General features: G+C 44.7%; 1 protein-coding gene across 3 annotated transcripts in view; it reads right to left on the bottom strand.

Moving 5' to 3' along the window:
• Positions 1-14,286, bottom strand: part of LOC133349720 (arf-GAP with GTPase, ANK repeat and PH domain-containing protein 1-like) — a 227,146-nt gene that overhangs the window by 165,089 nt on the left and 47,771 nt on the right. For 2 of the 3 annotated variants that reach the window (XR_009755979.1, XM_061563407.1), the window contains exons 13-15: positions 6,033-6,200; positions 1,889-1,966; positions 158-312 (exon numbers count right to left, since the gene is read on the bottom strand). Coding sequence is in view for 2 of the 3 variants with exons in the window: in XM_061563407.1 (XP_061419391.1) it covers positions 158-312; positions 1,889-1,966; positions 6,033-6,200 (401 nt within the window). In the remaining variant the exon portion in view is untranslated. The remainder of the gene's footprint in view (positions 1-157; positions 313-1,888; positions 1,967-6,032; positions 6,201-14,286) is intronic. The other variant, XM_061563409.1, reaches the window with a different exon arrangement.

Genomic DNA, 14,286 nt, shown 5'->3' with positions numbered 1-14,286 from the left:
AGGACCAGTTGAGATAATTTGTCACTGGTGTTGGGGGCGAATCGAACTCGGGTCGCAGTGTTATTAGCGCAGCGCGCTAACCCGTTGCGCTACCGCTCCCCAACACACGTACACAACACGTACACTTGCGTGCACACACATGCCCACACGTACACACCTTGTACTTGGAGCTCTCACAACCTTGAAGGGAGGCGAGGATCTGCCCCTCGACCGCCGCCACCCACGACTCGCGCTCCTCAGCGCTGGCCGCGGCGAAGTGCCAGGTCTCGCCGCGCAGAGAGACGATCGTGAACTCGTAGGAATCCTCTTGGTCTGACGACGGTCGCAGCCAACACAAACGGAGAGGGTACATGCCGGACGTTGGTCGGCTTGCAATGTTACGTATTTATATTTAAAGAGAGTTAATCGTACTCTATTATACAAAAAAAGTTTTGCTGGCTGGTGCGCGGGCAAGTGCGTGGACATCTGCGCGATGACGTTACGCCCACCTTCCACCTCGCGTACTTATGTATATGTACTTTATCGAGGAACGGAACCGTAAGAAAAACTAAAATAAAATAACTTTATTGGAACCACGGCTCCCACAAGGCCATGCGGGAGGGCGTGTGGCACCGTTTGGTGCCAGCTATCGTAGAGTGCGGTCGTGTCACTACAGTGCTCTGCGGTGAGTACAATGTCTTGAAAAACGGCGCTACGACTGAGTAAAATTAACGCTGACCGCTCATGTGTTCCAAGATTCAGCGGTGAACTGGCGGAGGGGACACCCACCCTGCCACTTGCAGTCATCACAGCACGTGAAAGGGTTAAGATGGCCAGCGAGCTGTAGGTTCCCCACCGCTGACCTATATATAAATAACCAAATCTTACACGCACGATTTAACACACGTAGCCTTGATCGCTAGAACTGATTTTCATGGATGAATCGTGACACACCTAATTGACAATGCAGAGCCTTCAGCAAAATAAACACGACAGCTCTCATATCAGCACAGAGGGGTCGCCATAGATACCACAGAAGGCCGGGACTACAGTCCCTGCAGATACGTGGCAGAGTTATATTAGCGACTACAGTCACTAATCCTGACTCTAAACCCTAACTGTAACCCGTAATCATAAATTCCCAACCATATACCCTATACCTAACCATAGCACCTATCCCGAAACCCTATGCCTAAACTCGAACCCTAAATCCTTATCCATAAAACACTCATCCTAACACCTAACTCTGAAGCCTAATCGTAACCCATAACTGTGACCATTAACCCAACACTTATAACTAACCCTAAACCCTTACCCTAGCATCTGAACCTTAATCCCTAAACACAAGCCTTAATGCAAAACTCCATAATCCTAAACCCCATCCCTAAACTCGATCCAACTCATTAACACAAACTTTAACTACAAACCCGAAAACCTAATCCTAACCCTGAACTGTAACCTGACCATAACCCTTAACTCTAGAATGGAACCCTAAACCCAATCCTAAACCATAACCTCTAACGCCTATCCCGAAACCCTATCTTTAACCCTAAATCTAAACCCCAACAGGAAGCTTTTAACGTAAACCCTGCACCAAAACTAAATAAGCAGCGTTCCTTTTAAAAAATGAATCTAAAACCCCACGAAAGGTCTGTTACGATTGGACGAACATTTGGGCTAGGATTACATTTAACAAAGAAATCTGGGACTGAAGTGCCGGAGGCTCGGGGTGGGGGACGGGGGGGGGGGGCGCAGGGAGGGGGAGGGACTTGTGGGGCGGGGGGGGGGTAGGGGCCGGGGGGGGGGTACATCGCTAGCAACTTCCCCTGATGTCCCCCAGAGATTCATCGGTCTCTCTACACCCCCCCCCGCCCCCCGGGGGCTGAGCACACAACAGCTTGGACTTTACCTTCCGAGTTCACGCTGCTGCTGCTGTATAAATTTCTCAAACTACCCACGCGGCTCAGTTTCCATGCCCTACGTTTGGCTGTGTCCGTGAGAGCAGAAAAAAGAGGGAAGACGAGAATAAGAAACAAGCGTTAAAGTGTCGCAGGCGTTCCTTTACGTTGAGCTTCAACATATACGGGGGGGGGGGGGGGAAGTCTCATCTATTCGCACGTCAATTCGTGACAGAGATGACTGTTGATAATTGGTTCTTTACCCTTCTATCTGGCAACAAAACTGACACCTTTTTGCAAGGAGTCATGTTTGCATAGACCGCAATACCTGCAGTCATAATACAAACAAAAGAACATAACTCTGATAATGTGCACTGTCCTTGAAGTTGATTGGTCCACACCCGAGACAGCTTTCCTTCGAGCCTAGTCTCATATGGGTTGGACCAGATGACGCCAAAAGGCGCACAACTCAAGGACAATGCACCATCAGAGTATGAGAGCTCGGGGCAAGCATCTACACTATGGGGACCTCATAAGGGTAAGGGTAAAGAACCAATTATCATATTTTTACTGGCAAATGAGGTCCCCATAGAGATGACTGTTATCTTTACTTCAGTTTTGTTACGTAACAAAACAACGTTGGAACTTTAAATACATTAAAACATTGAACTTACGAAAGAACAAGTCCTGTTTTGTCCACTAGCATTTGCTTATTACGTAATGTTATGCACGGTAAATATTACAAAATGTAGTCGTGGTTACCCTTCTGTTTAAGACACGGTTTCCAAAATGCCAGTCCTCTCTCAACCAACCATGGCATGCTCTTGTAAGTTCAGATTTTTTTTTTCCCGTTCAAATACAAATTAGGTCGTTACATGTTGCACGCACCTGATAGTTGGTAAATATATGTTCCCCCGTGTGGTGCAGTGTGCCGATTCGAATTGAGATAGAGATCTTGTGTGTGTACGTGAGTGCGCGTGTCGCACGTTTGCGACACACATCACAGCTCTTGCCCCATCAGTCTGTTATAAGACTATGCGGGGGATCTTTGTCTTTTGTGTCACACATGATGTTTAAAGAGCGCAGACTTAAATTAGCATCGAGGTGTCGTGTGTACACGTGTCACACAGGACGTATGCATCGCTCTTAACTTGGATCAGCACTCTGAATGGTGATTGCCTAGGACAAGGGTCGCCAACCAAAATAACGAGGCATTTTTTTCGATTTCGGTATAAAAAAAACTCTTTATTTCAAGAGCCGCAATGCAATGTGAATACGAGACGATGGTGGTCTTGAATAAATAACGTCCCACGAAGCGGTCCTTAAAGAGGTGCATGTGGCTCCGGAGCTATAGGTTTGCCGACCCCTGCCCATGGTAAACTGGACTCCCATGGTAAACTAGACTCCCATGGTAAACTGGACTCCCATGGTAAACTGGACTCCCATGGTAAACTGGGCTCCCATGGTCAGGGAGGGGTTAGCAACCAATTTCGCAAGAAGAGCCACTTTTTTCAAATTCGATTAAAAAAAAGCTCAGTATTTCAAGAGCCGCAATGCAATGCGAATACGAGATGGTGGTCCTGAATAAATGACGTCTCACAAAGCTGTCCTTTACAGAGCCGCATGCGGCTTCGAAGCCGCCAGTTGCCGACACCCTGGCCTAGGACATATCACAACGCTACATGTCCTCAGCAATCATCAGGCACGTGCAGGCTGTAATGACGTCATAGATATGAAACAAATCACTTGGCGATGCTGCTTTGGCAGTGGTGCACAAGCACAGGAAACAATAATAGGCAACGTTTTGGGCAATGGCCCTCCTTGGTGCTGTGAAGGGGCGTTAGGGGTTCAGGTTAGGGTTGGGGTTAGTTTTAGGGTTAGGGGTTAGGGTTTTCAGGGTTAGGGGTTAGAGTTAGGGGTAGGGGTTTCGGGGTTAGGGTTTAGGGTTAGGGGTTAGGGTTAGAGTTAGGGGTTAGGGGTTTGGAGTTTAGGGTTAGGGTTAGGCGTTAGAGATTCGGGTTAGGGTTAGGAGTTCGGGTTTAGGGTTGGATTAAGTTTTGTAGTTAGGGGTTAAGGGTTAGGGTTAAGGGTTAGAATTTGGTTTTAGGGTTAGGGTTATGGGTTAGGATTTAGGGTTAGGATTAGGGCTAGGGGTTCGGGTTAGGGGTCCTGAAACGTCACCGATTATATATGTATCCTTTTAAGTGCTGCGTTCAGTTTTTGTTGTTATTCGTATTAGAATGGAGAGGACTGGGAAAGACGACGAGGCACACACTACCGGAGTTTTGGAGCTATTTCCAGTTCCACCGCTGATGGACGGCGTCAGCACCGAGTGCAAGTGCATGCAAGCAACGTCACACGATGAGCCTAACAACTATCACAAGGGCATTAAGCCGCCTGGCATCAGTGCGAATAGATGAAGTTCTCCTCCACGCAAACGTATATTACGAACACGGACAAGAGGGAGAAAGAGGTACAGTAAGGTAAGCAAAGAAATTAGATAAGACTCAAAGATGGTTTGACAACGCGTGCCACACAGTACAAGTCCTCGCTTAACGCGCGGTGTTCACACTGCAACGCATTTTCGCTACAACGCGATTCGTCGATCAAGGAAACCCTTTTCACACAACGTGGAACGCAAGCGTTTGCCGAGCGGTCGATGACGTACTACTTTCCCGAGCTGGGCGGCTGAGCGGTACAGTAATACAGTACGTGGAATGATACAGTAAAGCAGCGGTGGACCCTTCGTTATATGTCCCGCCATCTCACCGCGCGTGCGTATGTCGTATCTCGGCCGAACTTTGTCGTTACAGTGTTTATGGGGAAATCGTTTTCGCTTCACGAGGCACTTTTCAGGGACGCGTCTACGACCGCGTTAAACGAGGACTTGCTTTCCAAGTACAGGTTTCCCTCACTCGGCGCGTGTTCGGTTTGTGCGATTTAGCGTTCATGCGGTAAACCTATTTCTACCCAAAATTAGCTTTATATATATATATATATTTATTCGGCTTTAATTCACGCATATGCGGCTAAATGCGCTCGGACGAGGGACAACATTGTGTGTGTGTGCTGTGTGCGCTACTCGGCAAGCAGCTGTCCTCCTCGTGCGGTTTCGCTTTGCTGCGCCCATTTGTTTTTTTTGGAACGCATCTACTAATACCACTACCGCCGTGTAAAGCCGGAGAAACCTGTACAGCCCATTTGTCATTTTGCTGCTGGACAAGGACCTCCCTCTCTCCCCACACCAAGCTGGTCGTGGGGGTTATGTAGCCATACTTCAAAAGCACACTGGCCAGCGAGGGGCCACCACCCCCCCCCCCCACCCCCTTAATAGTTTTTCAAAGAAAAAAACTGCATTTACGAAACGCCGAAGGAACTTTAAGTCAGAATAAGCCGCGTGTGATGGGTTCCACAGTAACCATCAGGGCCGCCGCCCTATCAGCAACTCGTTACATCGGTTGCTCTTTACTTCTCGCTGTTGCAATTTACGTTGTGTTGCTTAGTCGGTGCTAGTCGCCGAGGTCGTGACGGGTTTCATCTTTCATTCCGGGTGCTGTACGCCCCCCCCCCCCCCCTACCGTTCCCGATGCGTTTGTCATGTGCACCGATGCCTACTTTATTGAGAGCGATATTGGCACGTAAATAAAGGTTGATTGATTGACGAACACGGCGCAGGGCAATGACTGCCACAGAGAAACTAAATTCGGCATTGACAAAACCGTTCAAATTACGTGATTCACATGGATGGATATATATAAGTTGTGATTTGAATAAGCAGTCGGGATGCTGTACACTGGAAATGAAATCCAGAGGTCGCTGGTTCGAAACAACGGACCAAGTTTCTTGAATCCCCCCCCCATCGTTGTAGAATTGGCTTCACCGCAGTTACGTCTATCGACTACTCTGTGGTTGGGAAATAATGTGTGGGTAAACTCTCACCTCTTCCAAGATTTATGACCAGCGAGAAAGAGTAGGCCAAAATACCCTCTCAGAGGGGCCCTCTAGAGCTCCCTCTCATTCCGCCACTACTAGGGTGAGAGCAGCCCTGCACCTTTACCTTTACCCTAAGAGGAGTCATTTCTGGCAGTCCTTACTGGGTAAGCCAGAGTGATGAGGAACGATGACAGAGCAATGCTGATGGATGGATGAACCCACCGTCTGCCGAAGTGAAAATGCTGTCGGCACGAATGTTGCTGGTGCTCTTCTTTCGGCGATGCTTCTTGCGCCCGGCGTGCGGAGAAGAGGGGGGCTCGGCACCCCTGGTGCCCCCCAAAACACTCGGGAAGCTCGGGCTCGCGCACAGCGACTCCCCAACGCCATTCACTGAGAGAGAAAGGAAACCGAAGGTAAAACAAACGGTCGGAGTGGATCCCGCTAAAAAACGAACGCCTGTGAAGTGGCGTTGCTCGTCTTCTGCTTGCAAAACCTGAACCAGTGATGGGAATTCTCCATTCCTATGGTAGGTGCGAGTCTATGGACAAGACAACCAGCGTCGAGGTTCAACAAGGCATGTAATGCTTTGTCCTGTCATTAGACAGGGTGCTTCAAAAAAACGTTAACACTTCTAAGAATTTGCAATAACACCACACAAGAAATGTGCTGCCTCCCGAGCTCTGGAGACCACCTGGAGAAGATTCCAGGCACGTGTTGACAACGGTGGCGAACAAATGGAGACTGACCTTTTGAAGCTATTAACATATATTTAAATTTAAAGCTTTCGTGACTGCAGGGATTCATATTCTTGGTTCTTTCGGTAAAGTCACGTAGAAGGGAAATAATAAAATAAAATAAAAAATATAAAACAATATTTATTGGAAATAATAAAATAAAATAAAAAATATAAAACAATATTATCAATAAAAAATATAAAAAATATTTATTGTTTAAATATTTTATTATTATTTTATTATTTCCCGATAAATATTGTTTTATATTTATATTTTATTATTTCCCTTCTATGTGACTTTACCGAAAGAACCAAGAATATAACGTATATTTGTTATCATGTTACAGTATCTTCTTGTTTCTTTCGGTAAAGTCACGTAGAAGGGAAGTAATAAAATAATAAAAATAAAACATAATAAAACAATTCTCACGACGTTTCGGCTACAACGCAAGCAGCCGTCTTCAGGTGAAGAATGAGACACTACCAAACTAGGAGCTTATATATAAGCTGCATTGGGGGTTGAAGAGCGCCTTAACAAAAAGAATGTGCATGTGAAGAGGGATTTGGCATATTCATGGAAAATGCGTAGGCGTTGGGCGGGGGGGTGTCAAAGTCATATTATGCCCATGCATTATGCAGGATCAGCAGCAACCAAGGGGGGTTAGGGATTAGCAGTAACAAAGGAAAGGAATGTTAATGATATGTAGCTGCAATTACTCAACAACCACGTAGAAAACTAAAGTATAAACTACATTAAAAAAAAAAAAAAAAAAAAAAAAAAAAAAAAACTAAAGTATAAACTGCATCGCACCATCAGTATACTTACTATACTCTATAATAAGCTGAGTTACTAACAGCAAGTAATACATTACAATTTTACCTCGTAAAAATTCTATAATATGCTTCCATCTAAACCTTATTCTCTTACATCACACGAGCATATACCGTACTATATACTGCCATAGATAAACCCAACATTAAATTATATACTGTATTGCTGTAAACCAACCTATATCTTATACATTTAATATCACACTATGTATTATTCTACACACCCTAATGTGTATCGAAATGGTTTATTACGTCCTTCCAATGATTGCTGAGCCAGAATCCATCTTCTCGGTTAAAATTTTCTCTGTGTTTGTATATGTGGATCGCCTCATGAACGAATCTCTCATGATAGCCAGATGGCTTGCAGAGAACCTCTGTCTTGGAGAAGTCAATATCATGTGAGCCCACTGAGTTGTAACAGTGATCTGCCACGGCTGAGGTGTTAGTCCTACCGTGTTTCAGGTCAGCTTTATGTTCACGGATGCGGTCCGAGACATGTCGTTTGGTTTCACCAATGTAACTGCTACCACAGAGGCAACTTAGTTTGTAGACGCCAGGGTACTGTATGTCTGGAACCACATCTTTTACAGACGGTACCAGATCACGGATTTTATGTACTGTGTTGAATCGGACCTGGATCTTGTGTTTAATCAGGATTTTGGAGATCTTTTTTGTGACCCCAGCAATGTAGGGTAAGGTGATGGTCTTGAAAGGCTCCTCAACAGGATCCTTCTTGATGGTTGGAGTGATGGCTTTGCGGATTGTATAGTCGGAGTAACCATTTGCCTTAAGAGCTTGGCGTACGTGTTTGAGTTCACTGGAAATGTGTTCATGGTCGGAGATGCATTGGGCTCTATGATATAGAGTCTTGATGAGGGAATTCTTCTGGGATGGATGGTGGTGGGAATCCGGTTTTAGATAAGCATCCGTGTGGGTGGCTTTCCTGTAGACAGAGTGGCTCATTGAACCATCAGGTCTCCTTTTGATTAGGACATCCAAAAAGGGTAGCTTGCCATCATTTTCGACTTCCATGGTGAATCTGATGGCTGGGTGTATGGAATTGATGTGGTCGAGAAATTGGTCTAGAGCAGGCCGGCCATGTGGCCAGATGACAAAAGTGTCGTCTACGTACCTCTTCCATAAGGTCGGGCGTAGAGTGGCAGTCTGGATGGCGTCTGTCTCAAATTTCTCCATGAAGATGTTGGCTACAACCGGAGATAGGGGGGAGCCCATTGGGGTGCCCTCAATTTGCTTGTAGAAGGTTCCATTCCAGGTGAAGTATGTATTGGTTAAGCAGTGTCTCACCAGGGGGGGTACCCCAGCATTCAGTCCTTGATGAACCAAGTCTTCAATGATTGCGATGGTGTCAGGCACAGGTACCTTGGTGAACAAGGAAACCACATCAAAACTGACAAGCAGGTCGTCTGGGGACAGGGCAATCCCCTTGATTGTCGATACCAGGTCAGTAGAGTTTAGTACTGCAGAGGTGGTTTTTCCAGTGAAAGGCCGTAGGATTTCGGACAAAAAACGAGCCAGTTTGTAAGTGGGGGAGTTGATAGTAGAGACAATGGGACGAAGAGGTGTATCTTCTTTATGTATCTTTGGCAAGCCGTACAATCTTGGTGGTCTGGCTGCAGAAGGTTTCAACGAGAACTGTTTGGTCTGATCAATTAATGCGGTTGAAGCAGAAATGATGTTGTTGGTTTTGGAGACGAGGCTGTTGGTGGGGTCTCTTTTTATTTTTGTATAGCTGCCATCGTTTAGTAGTTCTTGAATTTTGTTGTTGTATTCTATTTTGTCCATGATGACAGTGGCATTGCCTTTGTCGGCTGAGAGGATGACAATGTCATCCCTCTTTTTTAATTGAGCTAATTCAAAACGCTCCTCTTTGCTGATGTTGCTAGCTGGCATCTTAGCGTTTTTGAGGGTTACAGAGATTTCGGATCTTGCTACGTCTGCAGCGATGTGACTCAAGCCCTTGAGAGCTACATCTACTCGAGCAATTATATCATTAACTGGTATGTGTCTAGGTGTGACTGCAAAGTTTAGTCCTTTAGCTAAAACGGATTTCAAACCTTCAGAAATAGGACTGTTACTGCGATTAATTACGACTTTGTTAATATCTAGCTTTTCAATGTGTGGGTCCGGTTTCTTGTTTGAGAGGCGATTGAATTTGGAAATCAAGTTGTCCTTACATTTAGTCGACATAGCGGCAGCTGAAGAGGCAGTCATTTTTTCCACATGTTCCCAATCCGATGTGGACATTGTTACACTCAAAGATAAGTGTGATTTGTAGAGTGTCTTGTCTAACTGATCTAGTTCGGTGCGCGTAAGTCTGATTTTCTCTGAGATAAGAGCTAAGCTAGTTCTAGACAGAATTCGTTTCGCATTAGAAGAAGTTACAGCAGCAGATGTTAGTGTAAATGCGTTTGGTATTACCTTAGAGTCGCGGCATCTCTTCAGAAAGGTGAGAGACTCGATTAGCTGAGCCTTCTTATCCCGGAGCTTGTTGAAGGATCTCAAAGTTATGTGGAAACCCTCCCCGTAGAGGCGGTTAAATTTCGATTTAAAGCTTTCGTGACTGCAGGGATTCATCTTCTTGTTTCTTTCGGTAAAGTCACGTAGAAGGGAAGTAATAAAATAATAAAAATAAAACATAATAAAACAATTCTCACGACGTTTCGGCTACAACGCAAGCAGCCGTCTTCAGGTGAAGAATGAGACACTACCAAACTAGGAGCTTATATATAAGCTGCATTGGGGGTTGAAGAGCGCCTTAACAAAAAGAATGTGCATGTGAAGAGGGATTTAGCATATTCATGGAAAATGCGTAGGCGTTGGGCGGGGGGGTGTCAAAGTCATATTATGCCCATGCATTATGCAGGATCAGCAGCAACCAAGGGGGGTTAGGGATTAGCAGTAACAAAGGAAAGGAATGTTAATGATATGTAGCTGCAATTACTCAACAACCACGTAGAAAACTAAAGTATAAACTACATAAAAAAAAAAAAAAAAACTAAAGTATAAACTGCATCGCACCATCAGTATACTTACTATACTCTATAATAAGCTGAGTTACTAACAGCAAGTAATACATTACAATTTTACCTCGTAAAAATTCTATAATATGCTTCCATCTAAACCTTATTCTCTTACATCACACGAGCATATACCGTACTATATACTGCCATAGATAAACCCAACATTAAATTATATACTGTATTGCTGTAAACCAACCTATATCTTATACATTTAATATCACACTATGTATTATTCTACACACCCTAATGTGTATCGAAATGGTTTATTACGTCCTTCCAATGATTGCTGAGCCAGAATCCATCTTCTCGGTTAAAATTTTCTCTGTGTTTGTATATGTGGATCGCCTCATGAACGAATCTCTCATGATAGCCAGATGGCTTGCAGAGAACCTCTGTCTTGGAGAAGTCAATATCATGTGAGCCCACTGAGTTGTAACAGTGATCTGCCACGGCTGAGGTGTTAGTCCTACCGTGTTTCAGGTCAGCTTTATGTTCACGGATGCGGTCCGAGACATGTCGTTTGGTTTCACCAATGTAACTGCTACCACAGAGGCAACTTAGTTTGTAGACGCCAGGGTACTGTATGTCTGGAACCACATCTTTTACAGACGGTACCAGATCACGGATTTTATGTACTGTGTTGAATCGGACCTGGATCTTGTGTTTAATCAGGATTTTGGAGATCTTTTTTGTGACCCCAGCAATGTAGGGTAAGGTGATGGTCTTGAAAGGCTCCTCAACAGGATCCTTCTTGATGGTTGGAGTGATGGCTTTGCGGATTGTATAGTCGGAGTAACCATTTGCCTTAAGAGCTTGGCGTACGTGTTTGAGTTCACTGGAAATGTGTTCATGGTCGGAGATGCATTGGGCTCTATGATATAGAGTCTTGATGAGGGAATTCTTCTGGGATGGATGGTGGTGGGAATCCGGTTTTAGATAAGCATCCGTGTGGGTGGCTTTCCTGTAGACAGAGTGGCTCATTGAACCATCAGGTCTCCTTTTGATTAGGACATCCAAAAAGGGTAGCTTGCCATCATTTTCGACTTCCATGGTGAATCTGATGGCTGGGTGTATGGAATTGATGTGGTCGAGAAATTGGTCTAGAGCAGGCCGGCCATGTGGCCAGATGACAAAAGTGTCGTCTACGTACCTCTTCCATAAGGTCGGGCGTAGAGTGGCAGTCTGGATGGCGTCCTGTCTCAAATTTCTCCATGAAGATGTTGGCTACAACCGGAGATAGGGGGGAGCCCATTGGGGTGCCCTCAATTTGCTTGTAGAAGGTTCCATTCCAGGTGAAGTATGTATTGGTTAAGCAGTGTCTCACCAGGGGGGGTACCCCAGCATTCAGTCCTTGATGAACCAAGTCTTCAATGATTGCGATGGTGTCAGGCACAGGTACCTTGGTGAACAAGGAAACCACATCAAAACTGACAAGCAGGTCGTCTGGGGACAGGGCAATCCCCTTGATTGTCGATACCAGGTCAGTAGAGTTTAGTACTGCAGAGGTGGTTTTTCCAGTGAAAGGCCGTAGGATTTCGGACAAAAAACGAGCCAGTTTGTAAGTGGGGGAGTTGATAGTAGAGACAATGGGACGAAGAGGTGTATCTTCTTTATGTATCTTTGGCAAGCCGTACAATCTTGGTGGTCTGGCTGCAGAAGGTTTCAACGAGAACTGTTTGGTCTGATCAATTAATGCGGTTGAAGCAGAAATGATGTTGTTGGTTTTGGAGACGAGGCTGTTGGTGGGGTCTCTTTTTATTTTTGTATAGCTGCCATCGTTTAGTAGTTCTTGAATTTTGTTGTTGTATTCTATTTTGTCCATGATGACAGTGGCATTGCCTTTGTCGGCTGAGAGGATGACAATGTCATCCCTCTTTTTTAATTGAGCTAATTCAAAACGCTCCTCTTTGCTGATGTTGCTAGCTGGCATCTTAGCGTTTTTGAGGGTTACAGAGATTTCGGATCTTGCTACGTCTGCAGCGATGTGACTCAAGCCCTTGAGAGCTACATCTACTCGAGCAATTATATCATTAACTGGTATGTGTCTAGGTGTGACTGCAAAGTTTAGTCCTTTAGCTAAAACGGATTTCAAACCTTCAGAAATAGGACTGTTACTGCGATTAATTACGACTTTGTTAATATCTAGCTTTTCAATGTGTGGGTCCGGTTTCTTGTTTGAGAGGCGATTGAATTTGGAAATCAAGTTGTCCTTACATTTAGTCGACATAGCGGCAGCTGAAGAGGCAGTCATTTTTTCCACATGTTCCCAATCCGATGTGGACATTGTTACACTCAAAGATAAGTGTGATTTGTAGAGTGTCTTGTCTAACTGATCTAGTTCGGTGCGCGTAAGTCTGATTTTCTCTGAGATAAGAGCTAAGCTAGTTCTAGACAGAATTCGTTTCGCATTAGAAGAAGTTACAGCAGCAGATGTTAGTGTAAATGCGTTTGGTATTACCTTAGAGTCGCGGCATCTCTTCAGAAAGGTGAGAGACTCGATTAGCTGAGCCTTCTTATCCCGGAGCTTGTTGAAGGATCTCAAAGTTATGTGGAAACCCTCCCCGTAGAGGCGGTTAAATTTCGATTTAAAGCTTTCGTGACTGCAGGGATTCATCTTCTTGTTTCTTTCGGTAAAGTCACGTAGAAGGGAAGTAATAAAATAATAAAACATAATAAAACAATTCTCACGACGTTTACACTAACATCTGCTGCTGTAACTTCTTCTAATGCGAAACGAATTCTGTCTAGAACTAGCTTAGCTCTTATCTCAGAGAAAATCAGACTTACGCGCACCGAACTAGATCAGTTAGACAAGACACTCTACAAATCACACTTATCTTTGAGTGTAACAATGTCCACATCGGATTGGGAACATGTGGAAAAAATGACTGCCTCTTCAGCTGCCGCTATGTCGACTAAATGTAAGGACAACTTGATTTCCAAATTCAATCGCCTCTCAAACAAGAAACCGGACCCACACATTGAAAAGCTAGATATTAACAAAGTCGTAATTAATCGCAGTAACAGTCCTATTTCTGAAGGTTTGAAATCCGTTTTAGCTAAAGGACTAAACTTTGCAGTCACACCTAGACACATACCAGTTAATGATATAATTGCTCGAGTAGATGTAGCTCTCAAGGGCTTGAGTCACATCGCTGCAGACGTAGCAAGATCCGAAATCTCTGTAACCCTCAAAAACGCTAAGATGCCAGCTAGCAACATCAGCAAAGAGGAGCGTTTTGAATTAGCTCAATTAAAAAAGAGGGATGACATTGTCATCCTCTCAGCCGACAAAGGCAATGCCACTGTCATCATGGACAAAATAGAATACAACAACAAAATTCAAGAACTACTAAACGATGGCAGCTATACAAAAATAAAAAGAGACCCCACCAACAGCCTCGTCTCCAAAACCAACAACATCATTTCTGCTTCAACCGCATTAATTGATCAGACCAAACAGTTCTCGTTGAAACCTTCTGCAGCCAGACCACCAAGATTGTACGGCTTGCCAAAGATACATAAAGAAGATACACCTCTTCGTCCCATTGTCTCTACTATCAACTCCCCCACTTACAAACTGGCTCGTTTTTTGTCCGAAATCCTACGGCCTTTCACTGGAAAAACCACCTCTGCAGTACTAAACTCTACTGACCTGGTATCGACAATCAAGGGGATTGCCCTGTCCCCAGACGACCTGCTTGTCAGTTTTGATGTGGTTTCCTTGTTCACCAAGGTACCTGTGCCTGACACCATCGCAATCATTGAAGACTTGGTTCATCAAGGACTGAATGCTGGGGTACCCCCCCTGGTGAGACACTGCTTAACCAATACATACTTCACCTGGAATGGAACCTTCTACAAGCAAATT

The sequence above is a fragment of the Lethenteron reissneri genome, chromosome 31 (assembly GCF_015708825.2).
Source record: "Lethenteron reissneri isolate LAM-NWPU_2019-01 chromosome 31, ASM1570882v1, whole genome shotgun sequence".
Lineage (NCBI taxonomy): Eukaryota > Metazoa > Chordata > Hyperoartia > Petromyzontiformes > Petromyzontidae > Lethenteron > Lethenteron reissneri.
The sequence above is the reverse complement of the archived record's forward strand: the minus strand, read 5'-3'. Positions and strand labels throughout refer to the sequence as shown.